Source organism: Sorex araneus, chromosome 2, assembly GCF_027595985.1.
Source record: "Sorex araneus isolate mSorAra2 chromosome 2, mSorAra2.pri, whole genome shotgun sequence".
NCBI classification, from domain to species: Eukaryota; Metazoa; Chordata; class Mammalia; order Eulipotyphla; family Soricidae; genus Sorex; species Sorex araneus.
In genome coordinates this window covers 50,428,996-50,449,205 of record NC_073303.1, presented here as the reverse complement: position 1 = coordinate 50,449,205, position 20,210 = coordinate 50,428,996, and the positions used below count along the sequence as shown (strand labels likewise).

The 20,210-nt window shown below is 63.6% G+C and overlaps 1 protein-coding gene across 2 annotated transcripts; it reads left to right on the top strand.

The window, feature by feature from the left end:
• The first annotated feature begins 787 nt into the window (after positions 1-787).
• Positions 788-20,132, top strand: COL6A2 (collagen type VI alpha 2 chain). 2 transcript variants are annotated; one of them, XM_004602314.2, is made up of 28 exons: positions 788-854; positions 6,149-6,291; positions 6,598-7,193; positions 7,291-7,311; positions 7,469-7,534; positions 8,362-8,415; positions 8,495-8,539; positions 8,674-8,700; positions 8,804-8,830; positions 8,913-8,957; positions 9,438-9,491; positions 9,634-9,696; positions 12,630-12,692; positions 12,764-12,853; positions 13,087-13,149; positions 13,594-13,656; positions 13,765-13,827; positions 13,933-13,995; positions 14,110-14,160; positions 14,343-14,378; positions 14,483-14,545; positions 14,782-14,844; positions 14,955-14,990; positions 15,440-15,485; positions 15,561-15,713; positions 15,819-16,271; positions 16,349-16,387; positions 19,286-20,132. In XM_004602314.2, exons 2-28 carry the CDS (start codon positions 6,177-6,179, stop codon positions 19,882-19,884), a joined length of 3,057 nt encoding a protein of 1,018 aa, XP_004602371.2. In that variant the 5' UTR covers positions 788-854; positions 6,149-6,176; the 3' UTR covers positions 19,885-20,132. The 2 variants fall into 2 exon arrangements, with proteins under 2 accessions (XP_004602371.2, XP_004602372.2); XM_004602315.2 differs by lacking the exon at positions 19,286-20,132 and adding an exon at positions 17,812-18,914.
• Positions 20,133-20,210: the final 78 nt, after the last annotated feature.

Sequence of the window (20,210 nt, the reverse complement as noted above, 5' to 3'; positions counted from 1 at the left end):
GTGAAAGTGGGCGTGAGGTGCTGCCGGCATGAAGGCTCTAGAGTTGACCTCAGCCATTTATCAGCAACCGTGGCCTTGCTGGCCTCGGTCGATGGAGGCCACCTCCTCTCTGGGCCCAGGGGACAGGCCATGAGCTCCCCTGGGGCCACGGCCTCAGCAGCCCTGGAGAGTGGAGGCGGGGGCAGGGAGAGGGGGTGTCCTGTGGCCTCTGGGTGAAAGACAAGGCAGAGACAGACACCTCATGGGCGGCTTGTGATCAGAGCTGGCCAGCACAGCCCTCAGGGACCCCCACCTGTGTCGCTGACCCCTCTGACACCCGACACCCGGTGTGTGGTGGGGGGAGACAGGATGGGGAGGTTGAGGGTGGCCCTGAAAGCTGCTGGAGGAGCCCTCAAGTCCCCCACACCTCCACACTGTCCTCTGGTCCCCCCACCCCTCCACACAGAGAGCATGGGGGGACATAGCTGCCCCCTGACCTGGCCTCTTGGGGTCCTTCCTCCCTCCCCAACCCCCTCCTGCTTCTTCTGACCTCTTCCTGTCTGCACCCCAGGTGCACCCGCCTGTCACCCACCCGCACCCCCACCTCTCCCGTCCACTCACCTGCACCGGCTGCTCCTTCCCTCCCCTCCTCCTCCCCCCTCTCCCCCTCCCCTCTCCCTTTCCCACGGGGCCGCAGCGCCTCCTGGTGGAGGCTGTTGCTGTCGTGGCAGGGTAAGGGGCGGCCCCGCCGGAGCCCCTCCCTCTCTCCCTCCCTCCCTTGCTCCCTCCCTCCGGTGCGTCTGGACCCAGACCCAGCCGCCTAGGACGGTCCCGTCGCGGTCGGTCGGACGGACGCCCCAGCGCCGCGGGCTTGGGTAAGCTCCCCAGAGCCCATCTGGGACCCTGGGACCCGGCGCCCACTCTGCGGGCGGGGCCTGGGCCTGGCATGCTGGGGGTCTGGGCAGGGGCCACTCCCGCGCTTTGGGCAGACTGAACTCCACCTGGGTCCCCACACAGACACCCTCAGCTGCCAACGCCTGGCCTGTGACTGAGCCTCCTTAACTGTTAGCAACCTTAGCCGCCTGGAACTTCCTAGCTTCCTGGGACCCCCTAGCTGCCTGGGACCTTAGCTGCCTGGAACCTCCTAGCTGCCTGGGACCCCCTAGCTTCCTGGGACCCCCTAGCTGCCTGGGACCCCCTAGCTGCCTGGGTCCTTAGCTGCCTGGGACCCCCTAGCTGCCTGGAACCCCCTAGCTTCCTGGAACCCCCTAGCTTCCTGGGACCCCCTAGTTGCCTGGAACCTCCTAGCTGCTTGGGACCTCCTAGCTGCCTGGGACCCCCTAGCTGCCTGGGACCCCCTAGCTGTGCCCCTTAGCCAGCTGCGCCTTCTCTCTGCAGCCCTCTTAGTGCCTTTGGGGCCCAGCCAGAGCCCCCCTGCTCCCTCCCACCAGGGGGGCTGCCCCAGGCCCATTTTAGTGGGTGCAGGGGACTTAGCCTCGCTCTGAGGCCCAGGAGGCTGCTGGAGGGGGGGAGCACGTGGGCTGCCCCACCCTCCCGGGGAGTGGGGATGCAGTGGGCCTAGGAGACCAGCGTGGCCTCTGGGGTCTCCTGGGCTCTGTGCTCCTGACAAAGGGCAGGGCAGCACCCTCAGCTCTGGGCCAGGCTTCCGTCTGCTTCTGCCGCTTACCCGAGGTCCCCCAAGCCCCAGGGACGGCTGGAGGCTCAGGTCCCATCCCCAGGGGCCTGCCCATGGGGGGCAGGGGAACCAGCCTCAGGCCCACACCCTGCTCCCCTCCCCGTGCTCCCCATAGCTCCCTTCCCTGCGGGGAACGAGGCCTGGCCACGCCCCAGACACAGTGGCGGGAACCCACACAGCTCGGGTCACTAGGGCTCGGTCACTGCTGGGCTTCTCGGGCTCATGGACACAGCACAGGGTGGCGCTGGCTCGGGGTGCTGCCCCAGAGGCGCCTGATCCCCACGCCCATCCGCTCCCCCCCGCCCCGTGGCTGCTCCGGCCAGCTGGGCTCTGCTGGTCGGCATGGGGAGTCCACGCCCAGCAGCCCCGCCTCAGGCCCCTCAGCCTTGGTGCCTGTGCCCCTAGTCCTGGGGAGGCGGGGGCTTACCAAGTCCCCTCCCGCATCTACGTCCTGCTCCTGCACCCAGGGCCAAGCTCTGTCCACCGCAGTGCCTCGGGAAGGGGCAGCAGTGCCCCTGCCCAGCCCTGCCCACCATGCCCCCTTGGGCCCTCCACCTGCCCTATCTGCTTCTGGGCTACCCTAGGGGCCCACCTGTCCTCCCGAGGGCCACTTCCCAGAGCCCTAGTGCAGTTGTGTCCCCCACAGCTGAGCAGTGCCCTCGTGTGGACGCCCCTCATCCTCCTGAGCACTGCTGCTGCCCTGCCAGACCCCGTGGGAGCCACTGTGGACAGGCCCACTTCCTGGCCTTGCCTTCCGACCCCACGGGTGCCTCCCGCCGTCTGCAGCGTGGGGAGCCAGACCTCCCAGAGCTAGTCAGCACGTGTGGTGCCCAGTTCTCGTCTGGGGTGGGGTGGATCCCCCCTATGCACGGGATGGCCGCTCCGAGTGCCCTCGGTCCCACGTCAGCCCCCGTGCTCTGCTTTCCTGTCGGGCTTCCTGGCTTCCCTTCTCGGCCTCCTGACAATGACCTCTGACCATGCCGTCTCTTTGGCCACAGTTCTCCTCTCTAAGTAGCCTTCTGGCTATGGACAGGGTTCTTGTTTCATCTCACAAAATCCAGAGTGTCGTTTCTTTCCCTAGTCACGTGTGCTTAGATGCTGTGGCCCAGGAGCCACCAGCCTTGCTCCCTTGCTATGTCATTGCCTGTTTTCTTCTGCGAGTTTGTAGACTTAGGGACAACTGTCGGCTCTGGGCCGTGAGTCCACTGCTGTGCCTAATGGAAGGAGGGGCCCCGCCTCCTCTTTCCGTGTGGCCTCCAGCACATGTGGGGGGACCTTCAGGGATAGCTTGCTTCTGTTCTAGATCCTGTTCTTTCCTCTGGGCTCTGTGGCAGGGTTCTACTCCAGGCCCACACTGGATTTGCATCGTGTTAGTAGTACCTCTGGAGGCCAGGGAGTATGAGTTCTCCACTTTGGGTCTCTTCTCAGGTTATTTCCTTATATATTCCTTATATGCTTTTCTATTCCTGCAAAAATGATGATTGGGACATTGATAGGGACTGTACAAAATCTGCAGATGACTCTGGGTATCATTCACATATTAACATCAGAGCTTCTAATTCACAATTATATTTCTTTCATTGATTTTTTAAAATTCCTGTGAGAAATGTTGAATAGTTTTCAGTAGTCTCCCAGGGCCAGAGGAATTAGTTAAAAATTTCCAGAGACCTGGGTTCAAATCCCAGCAACCACTGGGCATATCCCGAGCACTGAGCTGGGAGTACCCCTGAGCACTGAGTTTGAGCTTACTCCTGATCGGGGTCAGGGGACTTCAGGTGCTGGGAGCTGCTCCTGGGACTGCTGTGCTTTCATCATGGAAGGGTTGAGCTTTATTAGCACGGTTGAAGCAACCAGGTGGGCCCTCCCCTTCGTGTTGCTGACCTTCCTGTGGAGACCTGTCCTGTGGGCAGCCCTGGGCAGGGCCTCGTTTTCAGATTATTGGGTTCCGTGTTACTATGATCCAGTTTCGTGTTGCCGTTTAAATTTATCCTTTTCAACCACATCACAAGGCAGAGAAGCACACAGGGATGGTGAGAGCCCCACCCACGGTAGGAAGGCATCCAACAACCATTTTTCAGTTTCAATAAAAAAGAAAAAAGTCAAGAAAAGAATGTAGGAAAAATAGAAGTATCAACAAAACCTAAATAGAATCCAAAAAGAAATGATGGAACTGAAAAGTATCGTGACTAAAATGGAGATTTTGTTGGATTCTAGAGCAGGGTCACGCAGAGGAATAAGCTACGGTGCTGGAGACGGGCATGGGGACTCTCCAGGAAATAAAAAGCAGACTAAAGAAAGGGCCCACGGGCCCACGGGCCCACGGCAGGGGGCATCCCCCTCTCCCACCCAAGGACCAGGACCTCTCTGGGGTCTGAAGGCCTCAGGGCTACTGTCAGTGTGAGGGGCCCAGAGGAGAGCTGTAGGGAGAGAGAGAGAGACAGGCCTTTGGAGAAAGAAGTCACAAACTGGGGGTGGAGTCTAAACTGGGAGTTTCTGTGAGCACTTATCTGGGAGTAACATTAGCACTGACCTTGGCATACCCATGAGCACTGAGAATGGAGTATGTGAGCGTGGTGTAACAAGCCCTGAGCATGGAGATCCCTGAGCACTGATCTGGGAGCAGCCCTGACCCCCCCACCCAACAGAATCTTCTATCTCCTTGGTAAAGACAGCTTCTGAGTATGCTGCACTTTTTTGGTTAGGTTATGTGAATGGATTTTTAAAATTTCCTTTTGGGATTCATTGTTTTTGTATGGAAATATAAATGACTTTTATGAATTGACACTTTGCTAAGTTGTTTTTTTTTCGTGGAATGGGCCTTGTGGGGGTCTCAGTCACCAGTGCTCAGAGCTTACTCCTGATCGGGGTCAGGGGACTTCAGGTGCTGGGAGCTGCTCCTGGGACTGCTGTGCTTTCATCATGGAAGGGTTGAGCTTTATTAGCACGGTTGAAGCAACCAGGTGGGCCCTCCCCTTCGTGTTGCTGACCTTCCTGTGGAGACCTGTCCTGTGGGCAGCCCCGGGCAGGGCCTCGTTTTCAGATTATTGGGTTCCGTGTTACTATGATCCAGTTTCGTGTTGCCGTTTAAATTTATCCTTTTCAACCACATCACAAGGCAGAGAAGCACACAGGGATGGTGAGAGCCCCACCCACGGTAGGAAGGCATCCAACAACCATTTTTCAGTTTCAATAAAAAAGAAAAAAGTCAAGAAAAGAATGTAGGAAAAATAGAAGTATCAACAAAACCTAAATAGAATCCAAAAAGAAATGATGGAACTGAAAAGTATCGTGACTAAAATGGAGATTTTGTTGGATTCTAGAGCAGGGTCACGCAGAGGAATAAGCTATGGTGCTGGAGACGGGCATGGGGACTCTCCGGGAAATGAAAAGCAGACTAAAGAAAGGGCCCACGGGCCCACGGCAGGGGGCATCCCCCTCTCCCACCCAAGGACCAGGACCTCCCTGGGGTCTGAAGGCCTCAGGGCTACTGTCAGTGTGAGGGGCCCAGAGGAGAGCTGCAGGGAGAGAGAGAGACAGGCCTTTGGAGAAAGAAGTCACAAACTGGGGGTGGAGCAATGGCACAACGGGTAGGGCGTTTGCCACGTGGTCCCCCAAGCACCACCAGGAGTAATTCCTGAGTGCAGAGCCAGGAGTAACCCCTGAGCACAGCCAAGCATGAGCCAAAAAGCGAAAAAAAAAAAAAAGTCACAAATATCTTAAATTTTATGAATGACACGAATAGAAACATAAAAGGAGTACAGCCAGCTCTGAGTAGTGTGAGTTCAAAGAGATTCACCTGAAGAAATAAACCACTAAAAGACAGCATTTATTCTGGAATCAACAAAAGAGAAGTCACAAAACAAACCATTTTTTTTAATGGGGCTAGAGGGATAGTACAGAAGGGAGGGAGCTTGCACGTGGCCGACCGGGTTCAATTCTCAGTGCTCCATATGGTCCCCTGAGCCCACCAGAAGTGACCCTCCAAAACTGTGTGACGGGGTGGATGACATGTGAACTATGGGGTGAGTGGTGTCTGTGTCTGTGTGTGAGTGAAGGGGCAGAGTGTGTGTGAGAGAGAGGGGTGTGGACACGTCCCTTCCCTGCAGGGAATGCCCGTATGTGTGCCCCAGAGTAGAGATGCCTCCAGTGCAGCCCCCAGGAGGAGGGCTCCCCAAGCCCTTGGCCAGCACCAGGAGGAGCAGGCCCCTCCCCCTGCACTCTACTCTCCCACCCCCTCCAGGCCCCACCCATGGCCAGGGCAGGGGCAGGGGGAGAGACCAAGCCCAAACCTGCAGCTCCTGCACCCTCACAGTTGGTGGTGGCTGTGACCTGGGAGTCGCAGCCTAGGCCCGTGGCCACTGTGTGTCCATGGGACAGGAGGACCCAGCGGAGGCCCCTCTTCAGGGGACGCTGTGCGACCTGGACAGGGGGTCGGGTGGTGGTCACTCTGCAGGGACCTCACTCCTGTTGCAGGTCGCCAGGGCACTCAGGTGTCTCCAAGATGCTTAGAGGCCTCTGCCCCATCCTCCTGCTCTGGGGGCTCCTGGGGGTCCTCCATGCCCAGCAGCAGGAGGTCATCGCACCCGACACCATAGACAGTAGCAACAACTGCCCAGGTTCCTACAGGGGCCAGGGGAGGGGCTGGGGGGTCAAGAGGTGATATGGGTGCATGCAGGGGAGGGGGAGGGAGGGGGCACAGGTGGCTGGGCTCTGGTGCATGCAGGGGAGGGGAGGGAAGGGAGGGAAAGGAGGGAGCGCAGGTGGCTGGGCTGTGGGTGCGTGCGGGGAGGGGAGAGGGGTGCGCAGAGGGCTGGGCTGTGGGCACGGCAGAGGTGCAGTGTAGAGGGCCATGTTGCAGAGGGAAGGCAGTGCGGGGCCCGTGAGACTGCGTCTCGGGCTGATGTCCCCATGTGTGTCCCCAGAGAAGGTGCACTGCCCGGTGTACGTGTACTTCGTGCTGGACACGTCGGAGAGTGTGGCCATGCAGCCGCCCACGGACCGGCTGCTGCAGCACATGCAGGAGTTCGTGGTGGAGCTGACCAGCCAGCTGCAGGACCAGCTGTACCTGGACCAGGTGCACCTGAGCTGGCGGCTGGGCGGGCTGCACTTCTCAGACGTTGTGAAGGTGTTCAGCCCGCCCGACAGCGACCGGGCCACCTTCCTCAGCAAGCTGCGCGGCATCGTGTCCTTCCGGCGGGGCACCTTCACCGACTGTGCCATCGCCGACATGACGCAGCAGGTGAAGCCCTTCTTGGGCAAGGGTGCCGTGGCCTTCGCCGTGGTCATCACCGACGGCCATGTCACCGGCAGCCCATGCGGCGGCCTCAAGCTGCAGGCTGAGCGCGCCCGCGACGAGGGCATACGGCTGTTCGCCGTGTCCCCCAGCCAGCGGCTGCACGAGCAGGGCCTTCGGGACCTGGCCAGTGTCCCCCACGAGCTCTACCGCAATGGCTACGTCACCATCCGGCCTGACTCCGAGATGGACCAGGACACCATCAACCGCATAATCCGGGTCATGGTGAGCGGCCGGCCTCGGTTTCCCCCCTGGCGTGGGAGGACACGGTGAGGCTCGGGCCCAGCCCCACTCACCAGGCTCCCCCTCCTTTCTCCCACAGAAACACGAGGCCTACGGGGAGGTGAGTGTCCACGGCCAGCCCTGGCTCCAGTCCCTGCCCGCTGCCCCTGCCACTGCCCATGGAGAGGGACTCCTGCGGCTCCTGGCTGGGAGGAGGCGGGCACTGGACACTGGGCACCGAGGGAGCCCTGGCAGGCCTAACCACCCTCTCATTTCAGTGCTACAAAGTGAGCTGTCTGGAAATCAGGGGCGCGCCCGGCCCCAAGGGCTACCGTGGACAGAAGGTGAGACGCCCCCACAGCCTGACCCCGCCCTGGGCTCCCCCACTCAGCCCCTGCTGACCAGCCACTAAGCAAAGGGACGCTGGTCCCAGGAGGACCCCCTGCTGAGACCACTCTAGTGGGCGGGGCAAGAAACTGCCAGTGGGGCATAAGAACTGAGGCAGGGGGGTGGTGTGAGGGGGAGAGAACTGAGGCGAGAAGGGGTGGAGGGGGCGTGAGATCGAGGCGAGGTAAGAACTCAGTCTAGGGGGAGCACGCCGCCACAGAGGCGTCAGGACAAACCCTCCCAGCTTCAGGCCGCAGTGTCCACAGCAGGACCCTGGGGGCTCTGAGCTCCCACCTGTAGGTGGGTCAGCACTCTGGCTCAGGAGCAAGCGCCCACCAGCCACCTCAGCCCCCAGGCCCCACAGGGCACCCCCAGGTAGCCTGAGACACAGGACACGGGGACCCCAGGGGAATCGGTGGCTCCCAGGCACCCCTGCAGCCTCTCTCTGCCCCCCGCCAGCTCCCTCTGCACTGAGCGCCAGGCTGGCCGGGGCCGCACAGGTCCTGGGGAGCCCCAGGGTGCCCAGTGACACGTGGCACCCATCACAAGCCTGCACAGCTCTGAGGACAGACTCGCCGTCCGATGCTCAGTGTTAAGCGGGTGGACACGCAGGCAGGTGGAGAGGGCAGGCCAAGAGCCCTGGGCTGAGCCGGCCAGGACCCACGGACACAGCTGCTCCTGTGGGGAGTGGCCGAGCCCGGGGCTCGCTCTGCTGCCCTCGGCAGCGAGCGGGCACAGCCACCCCACCCCTGCTGCTCTGCTGACCTCTTCCTGTCGCTTCCAGGGTGCCAAGGGCAACATGGGCGAGCCGGGTGAGCCTGGACAGAAGGGACGACAGGTGAGTGTGCCCCCAGCCCCCCTCCCACCCCAGACCCCTGGGCAAGCGTCACCTCTGGCCCTTTCTTCTTCTTCCGCAGGGGGACCCGGGCATCGAGGGCCCCATCGGATTCCCCGGACCCAAGGCAAGTCACTCTCTGCCCAGTGGCGAGGACACAGCACTGACAGAGCAGCCCATTGGCGGGGGGCGGGGGGAGCTGGTGGCCTCGGTCAGGACGGGTCGGCCCCTGTAACCCTGATCCCCTACTCCCCTCCACAGGGGGTTCCCGGCCTCAAAGGAGAGAAGGTGAGATGACCCCTGTGGTCAGACCTCGCGTGATGGCCTCTGCTGGGCTGGAGTGACTGTGAGTGACCACCTCAGGCCTGCTAAATACCTCTCTCCTGCACAGGGTGAATTTGGAGCTGACGGACGAAAGGTAAGGGGCCAGGCGGGCGGGCACCCCGCTCCCAGCACTGGGGCTGTGGCGAGGGCTGACGGCTGCCCCTCCTTCCCCTCAGGGCGCCTCTGGCCTGGCCGGCAAGAATGGGACTGATGGACAGAAGGTAGCAGCCTTGAGCCCTTCCTCAGGACAAGCCCTGCGGGACCCTCAGGGCCCCACCCCCATCTCACAGCAGGGGGCTGCCAAGCACAGGCTCAGCCCTGTGGCTGGAAGAGCACCTTTGCTGGAGCCCAGGAAACACTCACTCTGAAATCTGAGGCCTGCCTGCAGGACCCCAGCCTGCAGCGAGCCTGGAATGGGGGGATGAGGGGATCAAGGCCTCTGTGCATGCAGTCACCACACGTGCGCACACACACACACACACACACACACACACACACACACACACACACACACACACACATCACAGCTGTGTAAACACATACATCACAGGCATGCACACAGCAGTACACACATACTATCACACACGCACGCACACACGTGCAAAGGGGCAGCACTGCACACATGCTCCACCTGCCCCTGGGTGACACTCTCACATGGCCTTGTGCTGCCCTGAGGTCTCTCCTGTCCCCGTCTCCTGCAGGGCAAGTTGGGGCGCATTGGACCTCCTGGATGCAAGGGGGATCCCGGGAGCCGGGTAGGTGTGGTCTTACCCCTCACCCCTGCTCTGCCCCTGCAGCTGTTGCCCTGGGGCTCGGGAGGGCAGGGAGCCCGCAGGCCAGGCTTCTGGTGGGGCCCAGCCTCCCCAGGCTCCCAGTCAAGCAGCCCCTCCCCCGCAGGGACCTGATGGCTACCCTGGAGAAGCAGGCAGCCCTGGAGAGCAGGGCGACCAAGGCGCCAAGGTAGGGGCATGTGGCCGGGACACAGGCTCCCCCCAGGGTTCCTTCTCGGACAGCCTGGGGGAGCACCCCAGGGGCCCTTCCCGGGGTGGGGGTCCTTCCCAGGGTGGTGGTCCGTCACAGGGTAGGGAACAATTCCCAGGGTGGGTGTCCTTCCAGGGCTGTGGGGGTCCTTCCCGGGTTGTGAGAATCCTACCCGGGCTATGCGGCTCCTTCCAGGGTGGGGGTCCATCCCTGGGGGTGGGGGTCCATCCCTGATTGTGAAGGTCCTTCCCAACTTGGGGTCATTCCCGGGGTTGGGTTACTTCCCAGGATGGGGGGGTCCTTCCCAGGGTGTTGTCCATCCCAGAGTGGGGGTCGTTCTCGTGGTTTGGGGTCCTTCCCAGGATGGGGTCCTTCCCGGGTGTGAAGTCCTTCCTGGGGTGTGGGGGTCCTTCCCGGAGTATGGGGTCATTCAGTGACTGAGGGTCCTTCCCATGGTGGGGGTCCTTCCCAGGGTGGGGACCTTCCCAGGGTGGGGGTCCTTCCTGGGATGTGGAGTCTTTCCCAGGATGTGTGGGCCCTTTTCAGGCTGTGGTGTCCTTCCCAGTGTGTGGGGTCCTTCCCAGTGTGTGGGGTCCTTCCCAGTGTGTGGGGTCCTTTCCAGAGTGTGGGGATCCTTCCCAGGATATAGGTGCCCTTTAGGGGGTGTGGGGGCCCTTCCTAGGCTGTGGAGTCCTTCCTGGGATTTTGGGTCCTTTCCAGGGTGTGATGACCTTCCCAGGGTGGGGGTCCTTCCCTGAGTGAGTGCCTTCCCAGGGTGAGGGTCCTTCCCAGGGTGTGGGGGCCTTCCTAGTGTGGGGGTACCTTCCCCGGGTGGGCATTCTTCCTGGGGTGTGGGGGCCTTCACAGTGTGGGGTTTTTCTCCCAGGGTGGGAATCCATCCTGGGGTGTGGGGGGTCCATTCCAAGGTGTGGGGGTCCTTCACGTGGTGGGGACCTTCCCAGGGTGGGGTCCTTCCTGGGCTGTGGGGGTCCTTCCTGGGCTGTGGGGGTCCTTCCCGGGATGTGTGGGCCCTTTCCGGGATATGGGGGCCTTCCTAGAGTGGGGTTCCTTCCCAGGCTGTGGGGTCCTTCCCACAGTTGGGGTCCTTACCAGCGTGGGGGTCCTTCCCAGGGTGGGCGTCCTTCCTGTGCTGTGCAGGCACTTGCCGGGCTGCGGGGGCCCTTCCCGGCTCTTGGGTAGGGTAGGAACTCACAGGGTGTGAGTTCCTTCCTGAGGTCAGGGTCCCTCCCAGGGTGGGGGTTCATCCTGGGGTGTGGGGGTCCTTTACAGGGTGTGGACCTTCCTGGGGTACGAGGTCCTTCCCAGGGTGGGTGTCCTTCCCAGGGTGGGGGTCTTTCCCAGGGTGGAGGTCCTTGCCAGGGTGTCGGGGCCTTCCAGTGTGGGGGTCCTTCCTGGGGTTGGGTTTCTTCTCGGGGTGTGGGGGCCTTACCATTGTGGGGGTCCTTCCCAAGGTGGGGGTTCTTCCTGGAGTGTGGGGACCATCCCAGTGTGGTGGTCCTTCCCAGGGTGGGGTCCTTCCCAGGTAGTGGGGTACTTCCCAGGTAGTGGGGTACTTCCCAGGATGGGGTCCATCCCGAGGTGTAAGGGTCCTTCCCAGGGTGTGGTGGTCCTTCCGGGGTGGAGACCTTCCCAGGATGGGGGTCTTTCCTAGGCTGGGGCAATCCTTCCCAGGATGTGGGGGTACTTCCTGGGGTGTGGGGGCCCCTCCCGGTCTCTGGAGTCCTCCCGGTGTCTGGGGTCCTTCCCAGGGTGTACATCCTTCCCAGAGCTGGGTTTCTTCCTGGGGTGTGGGAGCCTCCCCAGTGTGGGGGTTCTTCCCAGGGTTGGGGTCCATCCTGGCATGTGGGGGTCCATCTGGGGTGGGGTCCTTCCTGGAGGAGGCTTCCTGGGCTGTGGGGGTCCTTCCTGGGGTGCAGGGGCCTTCCTGGTGTGGGGGTCCTTCCTGGGGTGTGTGAGTCCTTCCTGGGCTGGGGGTCCTTCCCGAGTTTTGGGGCCTTCCCAGAGTGGGGGCCCGTTCCAGGGTGTGGGGGTCCTTCCCAGGGTGGGGGGTCCGTCTTGGGGTGTAGGGACCCATCCTGGGGTTTGGGGGTCCATCCTGGAGTGTGAGGGTCTTTCCCAGGGTGTTCTTCCCGGGGTGGAGACCTTCCCAGGGTGGGGGCTCTTCCTGTGATGTGGGGTCCTTCCCAGGGTGGGGGTCATTCCCAGGCTGTGGGTCCTTGCGGGGGTATAGGGGTCCTTCCCAGGGTGGAGGGCCTTCACGGGGTGTGGGGCCCGTCCCGGGGTGTGGGAGCCCTTCCCGGGGTGTGGGGCCCTTCCCAGCCTGTGGGGTCCTTCCCAGTATGGGGGGCCTTTCCATAGTGGGCATCCTTCCCAGCTTTTGGGGTCCTTCCAGGGGTGTGGTGGTCCTTCCCAGGGCGTGGGGTCCTTCCCAGGATGGGTGTCCTTCCTAGGCTGTAGGGTCCTTCTGGGGGTATAGGGGTCCTTCCCAGGGTGGAATGCCTTCCCGGAGTTGGGGTCCTTCCCAGGTGGGGTTCCTTCTTGGACTGTGCGGGTCCTTCCTGGGCTGTGGGGTCCTTCACAGGGTATGGGAGTCCTTCCCAGGGTGGGGCTCCTTTCCGGGGTGTGAGGTCCTTCCCGTGGTGTGAGATCCTTCCCGGGATGTGAGATCCTTCCCGGAGTGTGGGGGTCACCCTTTCTGCTGAGCACCTGGATCCCCACCCTCAGGTTCTGAGCACCTGGAGCCCCACCCTCAGGCCTGCCCTGGTAGCCCAGCCCATCGTTCGGGTCTGCGTGCCCGGAGCACCCTCCCTTGGGGGTTTCCTAGGGGTTCTGCCCTCAGGCCACCCGAGTTCGGGTTTCTCACAGCCACACTGACAGCACCAACCCTACAGGGAGACGCTGGCCGGCCTGGACGCAGAGGCCCCCCGGGCGAGAGCGGGGCCAAAGGAAGCAAGGCAAGTGCCTCACAAAGGGCCACACATGGGTGGGGTGCCTGGGGTTCCGGTCCTGACTGTCTACCTCACAGGGTTACCAGGGCAACAGCGGAGCCCCAGGCAGCCCCGGCGTGAAGGGAGCCAAGGGTGGTCCTGGGCCTCGAGGACCCCGCGGAGAGCCTGTGAGTGCCCGGCTTGCCTCCCTGCCTCCCCCTGTGTGGACGGTGTCCTGGACCCTGGGGGACACACCGAGGGCTGGACAGGGCCCTGGCCTGCACCCAGACCTCCAGGCCTTGGGGACATGCTCACGCCAGCCCAACCTGAACCCCCAGCCTAGTTCCTGAGTCCAGGAGAGGCCCCAGTCAGGGGCTCCGGGGTGGGTTCCTGCCACCCCACCCACACGTCTTCTCTGCAGGGCCGCAGAGGAGACCCTGGGGCCAAGGGCGGCCCAGGCAGTGATGGCACCAAGGGGGAAAAGGTGAGTGTCCAGCACCCGCCCCCTCTGGAGGGGTCCACAGCCCACAGGAGCAGGCCCGTGGGGACCCTGCACCAGTCCTGGAGCCAGCCTGCATGCAGAGGCATGTGTGATGGCCGTAAGTGGCACATGTGATGCCCCATGTGATGTGCTGCGTGACACTGTGATGTGCTGTGAGCAGGGCGTCGGATGCTGAGTGACACATGTGACACCGTGTGGCACTACTGTGTGACGTCATGTGGACCGGGCAGGCCGAGCATGACCTGGCCAGCTTCCCTGCAGTCTGCCCTGCGGCTCGCCTAGACTGTCTGCCTGGGGTCCCGAGTGCGGGACCAGGGCACCTGCGCCTGGGAAGTGGGGGCCCGTCTGGGTGCTGTCATGCCACTCCCTGGAGAAAGGGACCCCCAAGCTTCTGGCATGTCTCTAGCTGAGCCTCTCTCCTCACAGGGGGACCCTGGGCCTGAAGGTGCCCGGGGCCTGGCCGGAGAGGTGGGCAACAAAGGATCCAAGGTCAGTGGGCCATGGGGGGCACCCAGGGGAGGGGGTGCTGCACCCTCTTCCCCCCGGCACCTTGGCCCACTGGAACCCCACGTCCACATGGGGCCGCTCTCTCTGCAGGGGGACCGAGGCCTGCCTGGACCTAGAGGACCCCAAGGTGCCCTGGGGGAACCTGGAAAGCAGGTGAGTGGGGTAGGACCCACAGGGCAGACTCGTTAGCCCCCATGCAGGGTGGGCGTGTGGGTCTGGGGTCTTCGCCTGTGCCAATACCCCACTTTCTGCCTGCAGGGATCTCGGGGAGACCCTGGGGATGCTGGTCCCCGTGGAGACTCAGGACCACCCGGCCCCAAGGTAATCCCCACCCTGCCCACAGGAGAGGCTGGGCCTGCACTGGCCCTAGGGGGCAGAGGGCACTCCTCCTGCAGCCCCCAAGCCAGTCTGATCCGTCTGCCCCACACCCCTCAGGGAGACCCCGGCAGACCTGGATTCAGCTACCCTGGACCTCGAGGAGAGCCCGTAAGTCCAGGGGAAGATCCCCACTGTGCGGAGGGGAGGACCGGAGGGGCTGAGGCTGGGGGAGGTGGGGAGGGGCTGACAGGGGTGGGAGGGAGGGGGAAGGACAATGAGGGGCAGGGGTGCAGCAGGGGGGTGCAGAGGTGATGTGGGGTCACAGCTGTCTCCCCGTGCTTGCTCTTTAGGGTGACAAGGGCGAGCCCGGCCCCCGAGGCCCCGAGGTACGTGAGTGCATGTCGGGTGGGGGTACCGCGAGCCGCCTAGCCAGTCCCAAGCCCAGTCCCAGCCCCGCTGCGAGCGCTCACGCCCCTGTCCATGTCTGCAGGGCGGCAGAGGCGACTTCGGGCTGAAAGGAGAGAGCGGGAGGAAAGGCGAGAAGGGCGAGCCTGTGAGCGCCTGCCCCATGTCCTCCTGTGTCCCCCTGTGTCCCTCCATGTCCCCCACCCGTGTCCCTCCGTGTCCTGCCCCCTTTTCCCATGTTCCCCGTGTCCCCACCCTGTGTCCCCATCCTGTGTCCCCTATCTCCCGCCTCCATGTGCCCTGTATCCCCTGTGTCCCCACCCGTGTACCCACTGCTTTGGCCATCCAGTGCCCCCACCCGGCAGTGACACCCCTTCCCTGCAGGCGGATCCTGGACCGCCTGGGGAGCCTGGGCCCCGAGGCCCGAGAGGACCCCCAGGACCTGAGGTAGGAGACCCAGCTCTGAGCCCTCGTGCAGGAACAGGGTGAGGGTGGCAGGGACCTCAAAGTGCCCGCAGAGAAGGGCCCACTGACATCCCCACCTCTCCCTCCTGCAGGGAGAACCTGGGCCCCCCGGCGATCCCGGTCTCACAGTAGGTGTCTGGGCCTGAATACCTGCCCACCCAGGTCACGGACAGGGCGTGGTCAAAGGGTGGGCAGGGTCGGAATCAGAGGTGGGCGGGCTCAGAGAGGTAAGGGAGTCGGGAGTAGGTATGGCCTGAGGAGGGCAAGGTCAGAGGGAGGGCGTGGTGAGAGAGGTGGGCGTGATCGGAGCATTGTGGACCGGTGGGTCAGGGGACGGGTGGGCGTGGTCATGAGTAGTGGGCATGAGTGGGCGTGGTCGGATGGGGTTTGGGCATGGTCAAGGAAACAGATGGGCGTGGTTAGGCGAAGGGCGTGGTCATGGGATGTGGGCGTGGTCAGATGGTGGGTGTGGTCATAGGGATGTAGGCAGGGTCGGGGACTTGGTGGGCAGGGTCAGAGGGAGATGGGCGGGGTCCGGGTGAGGCTCCTGGTGGCCACGCCTGCTGCTGCATTACAGGAGTGTGACGTCATGACATACGTGCGGGAGACGTGCGGCTGCTGCGGTGAGTCCGGGCGGGGCGGGGTGGGGCCGGGCAGGCGGCCTGACGTGTCCGTGCTGAGCTGCCCCCCTTGCGCAGACTGTGAGAAGCGCTGCGGGGCCCTGGACGTGGTGTTCGTCATCGACAGCTCCGAGAGCATCGGCTACACCAACTTCACCCTGGAGAAGAACTTCGTCATCAACGTGGTCAACAGGCTGGGCGCCATCGCCAAGGACCCCAAGTCCGAGACTGGTGAGGGCACAGTGGACGGAGCCGGGGCACCGCCCAGAGCGGCCCCAGGGAGAGGGAGTGGCCGCACCCGGCCCGCGCCTCACCCCGCCCGCTCTGCCCACGCAGGCACCCGCGTGGGCGTGGTCCAGTACAGCCATGAGGGCACCTTTGAGGCCATCCAGCTGGACGACCCGCGCATCGACTCGCTGTCCAGCTTCAAGGAGGCCGTGCGCAGCCTCGAGTGGATCGCGGGCGGCACGTGGACGCCGTCGGCGCTCAAGTTCGCCTACGACCGGCTCATCAAGGAGAGCCGCCGCCAGGGCACGCGCGTGTTCGCCGTGGTCATCACCGACGGCCGGCACGACCCGCGCGACGATGACCTGCACCTGCAGGCGCTGTGCAACCGCGACGTCACCGTCACGGCCATCGGCATCGGCGACATGTTCCACGAGAAGCACGAGAGCGAGAGCCTGTCGTCCATCGCCTGCAACAAGCCGCAGCAGGTGCGCAACATGACACTCTTCTCCGACCTGGTGGCCGAGCGCTTCATCGACGACATGGAGGACGTGCTGTGCCCGGGTGAGGACGCTACCGGTGGGGCAGACGGGGCTGGGCACCGCCAGCCTACCCGCTCACCACCACCCTCTCTCTTCTAGACCCCCAGATCGTGTGCCCGGACCTCCCCTGCCAAGCAGGTAACACCCCATCCCTTGGCCTAGCGCCCCGGGATTTGGGGGGCTGTGCAGGGTCCTCCTGAAGCATGCCCGGCCTCTCTCCAGTGAGGATCCCTGCAGCCCCTGGACGGGAGCCCACGGCCAGAGGCGGTGGCTAGGCAGGTGCCCCAGCACAGGAGGGGAGGTGCCTGTAGCTGCCAGGGGCCAGGGATGGGGTTCTGAAGTGGGGTGTGAGCACAGTAAGGAGACCACCTGTCCACTGACCAGCCAGAGCTGCTGCCTGCAGCCCCCTCTCTCTGGCAGAGGGTCAGGCCTGTACTTGCCTTTCGGAGTTCTGTGTCCCCACACATGGTTGTGTGCTGCAAGGCCATGGGCACCCAGGGCTGTCCCTCGGGGTCCTGGGAGTCCAGGATGAGGCATGGTTAGGACCCTGATCTCAGCCCCAGAGTGTGGGTGGCTGGGGGTGCTGGGTCCACCTGGGTGCTGCCTGGGAAATGGCCCGCAGGAGGGGAAATGGGCCGGGCTGGGGCTTGGCTCATCTGGCAAGATGCTCAAGGAACCGGCTGCAGATGGCATCAGACACGGAGGGCTCCTGGGTGCCCCCCCATCAGAGGCTCGGGGCTAGGCTGACCTTCCTGCGCCTGTGAGCCATGGGCAGATGCTGAGCACTGCTCACCGCAGGGGCGGGTCGCTCAAACGCTGTCGGCTGCATGTCTGCTGTGGCTTCCACGTCGGCCCAAAGAGCCTGGAAAGGAGTGTCCCTTCTGTGTCCTTGTGTGGCTCTGCTTGTGGGTGACTGGTCTTGAAGGGCATGGTGGAGCTGAGTCCAGGTGACCCCATTCCCCCGAGGCTCCAGTCTCCAGAGTGCAGAGGCGGCCCCCAGGGAGACCCTCTTCCTCCCAACTCCAGGGCTCACCCTCCCCAAATGAGAGAAACTTTCCCAGAACTGGCCTGTAGCCCACCTGCAGCGTGGGTGAGTCCTGCCCACGTTCCAGGCTCCCTCAGGGTGCTGGGAGAGCTTGTTGCCTTGGCCTGGGCACACAGGACTGGGTGTGACCCCTGGCCTGGCCAGCCTCACTCCTGCAGCCACAGCTGAGCTCAGCATCCACAGGCACTGTCTGAGGGCTGGAGCTCCCCGAATAGCTCCCAGCGCCCCGGTCAGTCCTGGGCCCTGGGGCCAGAGGGACAGTGTCTGCATCCTGAGCTCCGTGTGGAGTCAGGACCACCTTAAGGAGCAGCTTCTGTACCCGTCACCACGGTTGGGGGATAAACGGGGACCCTTGGTACAAGAGCATTCTGGGGTACTGCCGCCAGCACCCTCTGCCTGTCCCCTGGTTCATCCGGCGCCCTTGCCAGCCCCCCCTGTGGGCTCCTGTCCCCGTGTCCCAGCGCAGAGCGCTCCCACAAGCCAGTGGGTCCCTCAAAGCCTTCTCTGGCCCCCGCAGATGGTGCGCGGCCCGGCGAGCCGGCGGTCACCTTCCTGCACTCGGAAGAGGGCCGGGACACCTCCTTCCCTGGGACCGCCCCCCTGATCCAACACATGCTAAACGCCACCAAGCTCAGCGGGGACCCGGCCACCTACTCCAGGCTGGTGGCCACGCTGGTCTACACTGCCGAACGGGCCAAGTTTGCCACGGGGGGCGAGCGGCTGCACTGGATGGAGCTCTTCATTGACACCTTTAAGCTGGTGCACAGGGACATTGTGGGGGACCCCGGGGTGGCTCTGGCACTCTGCTGACCCTCCATGGGAACCGCACCCAGGCCACCCAGTGCCCAGCAGTGAAACTGCCCCACCCGAGGCTCCTGGCCCACACTCCAGGGGGCACAGGGGTCCGTCACGCGTCTGAGACCCTTCCTGCTCCCAGCTCCCATGGCTGCAGCCCCCTCCTGTGAGCACCCGGAGGTGGCACCCACCCGGGGCAATCAGGAGCTGAGCAGCTGTCCCCAACCTACAGGTCCCCTTTCCCATCAGGGATGGCCTCACTCATCTCAGCACATTGAGCCCCGAGTTCTGCCAAGCCACTGGTCGCCGTGGCTCCCAGATCCCAGCAGGCACAACCAGAGTCAGAAGTGGGAGGGGCCCTCAGAGCCCCCTCCTGCACAGGAAGCAGGGGGCGGGGGTGGGAACAGGTCCTGGTGGGAACCAGCCCCCTACTGCTACCCCAAACCTGCACTCATGCATCAGTGCCCCTAGGGATGTGCAAGGCAGACTGAACTCAAGAATTTGCTAGAAGCACAGGTAGCACTGGCTTGTGTGGGTTTAGAGAAGTTGCTCTTCAGTTGCAAATAAGCTAGTTCTTTAATAAGCTCATTAAAGATTCTCCCCAGCCAGGGCTGGAGCAATAGCACAGCGGGTAGGGCATTTGCCTTCCATGAGGCCGACCCAGGTTCGATTCCCAGCATCCCATATGGTCCCCTGAGCACCGCCAGGGGTAATTCCTGAGTGTAGAGCCAGGAGTAACCCCTGTGCATCGCCCGGTGTGACCCAAAAAGAGAAAAGAAAAAAAAATGTTTCTTAAAGATTGTTCCTAACAGTGCCCTCGGCACGTCTTCCAGACCCTGACAGTGGGGTGGGGGCTGGACACAGGGCTGGGGTGGGCCGTGGGTACTGCTCATGGGTATTTGCCTGGTGCTAAGGGTCCCCCAAAGCTGGGCTGTGGGCACCTGCCACTGAGGGTCCCCGGAGCCACTCAGAACCTTGCTTCCAAGAGCGCAGGAACTCCTGCCCCAGGGTCAGCCGATGGCAAGAGGAGACCCCTGCAGACTGTTGCGGGGGTCTCCACTAATACTAAGCTGGGTGCAGCCCCCAGGGCAGGGGGGAATCCAGCCTGAAGAGATGGGGCAAAGGGGCAGGGGGTCCTGGGGTCCCCACTGGGCGCCTGTGGCGGGCGGGCTCACAGGCCCCACATCTCCCCCCAGAGCTATATGTGGCCCAGTGCACGCAGCGGCCAGTGGACATCGTCTTCTTGCTGGACGGCTCTGAGCGGCTGGGCGAGCAGAACTTCCGCAAGGCACTGCGCCTGGTGGAGGCCACGTCGCGGCGGCTGACGCTGGCCCGTGGGGACGACGACCCTCTGAACGCGCGCCTGGCGCTGCTGCAGTTCGGGGCGGCGGGCGAGCAGCAGGTGGTCTTCCCGCTGACGTCCAGCCTGGCCCAGGTGCAGGAGGCGCTGGAGGCCGCGCGCTACCTGGACTCGGCGTCACACGTGGGCGCTGGCATCGTGCACGCCGTCAACCACGTGGCGCAGCGTGGTCAGGGGGGCGCCCGTCGTCACGCAGAGCTGGCCTTCGTCTTCATCACCGACGGCGTCACGGGCAACCTCAGCCTGAACGAGGCGCTGCACTCCATGCGCAAGGAGAACGTGGTGCCCACAGTGGTGGCCGTGGGCGCGGACGTGGACGCCGACGTGCTGGCCAAGCTGAGCCTGGGCGACACGGCCGCCATCTTCCGCGAGAAGGACTATGACAGTTTGGTGCAGCCCAGCTTCTTCGACAGGTTCATCCGCTGGCTCTGCTAGTGCCGCCAGCCCAGTTCTCGGGCCCAGCGCCCCGGCCCGACCAGGCCCACCCCACCCAGCCTGTCCGTGGCCGCGCCCCTCTCGGCCTGCCCCACGCGGCTCCAGCCTGTGGCCTCTCTCTGTGGGTACTGCCCCCCCACCCCTTCCTGGTGCTTCCGGAGGCCCGTTGCCGTGTGGGCGCCCCCTGTACGGACTGAGCTGACAGCCTCTGCCTGGGGGCACACACTGTCCCCCAATAAAGGCCTGAATGCCTCCCCTACTTGGCGGCCACTTACTGGTAGGGACCCTCGGGGGGGCTGACGTGACCCAGAACAAGTCTCACCCCA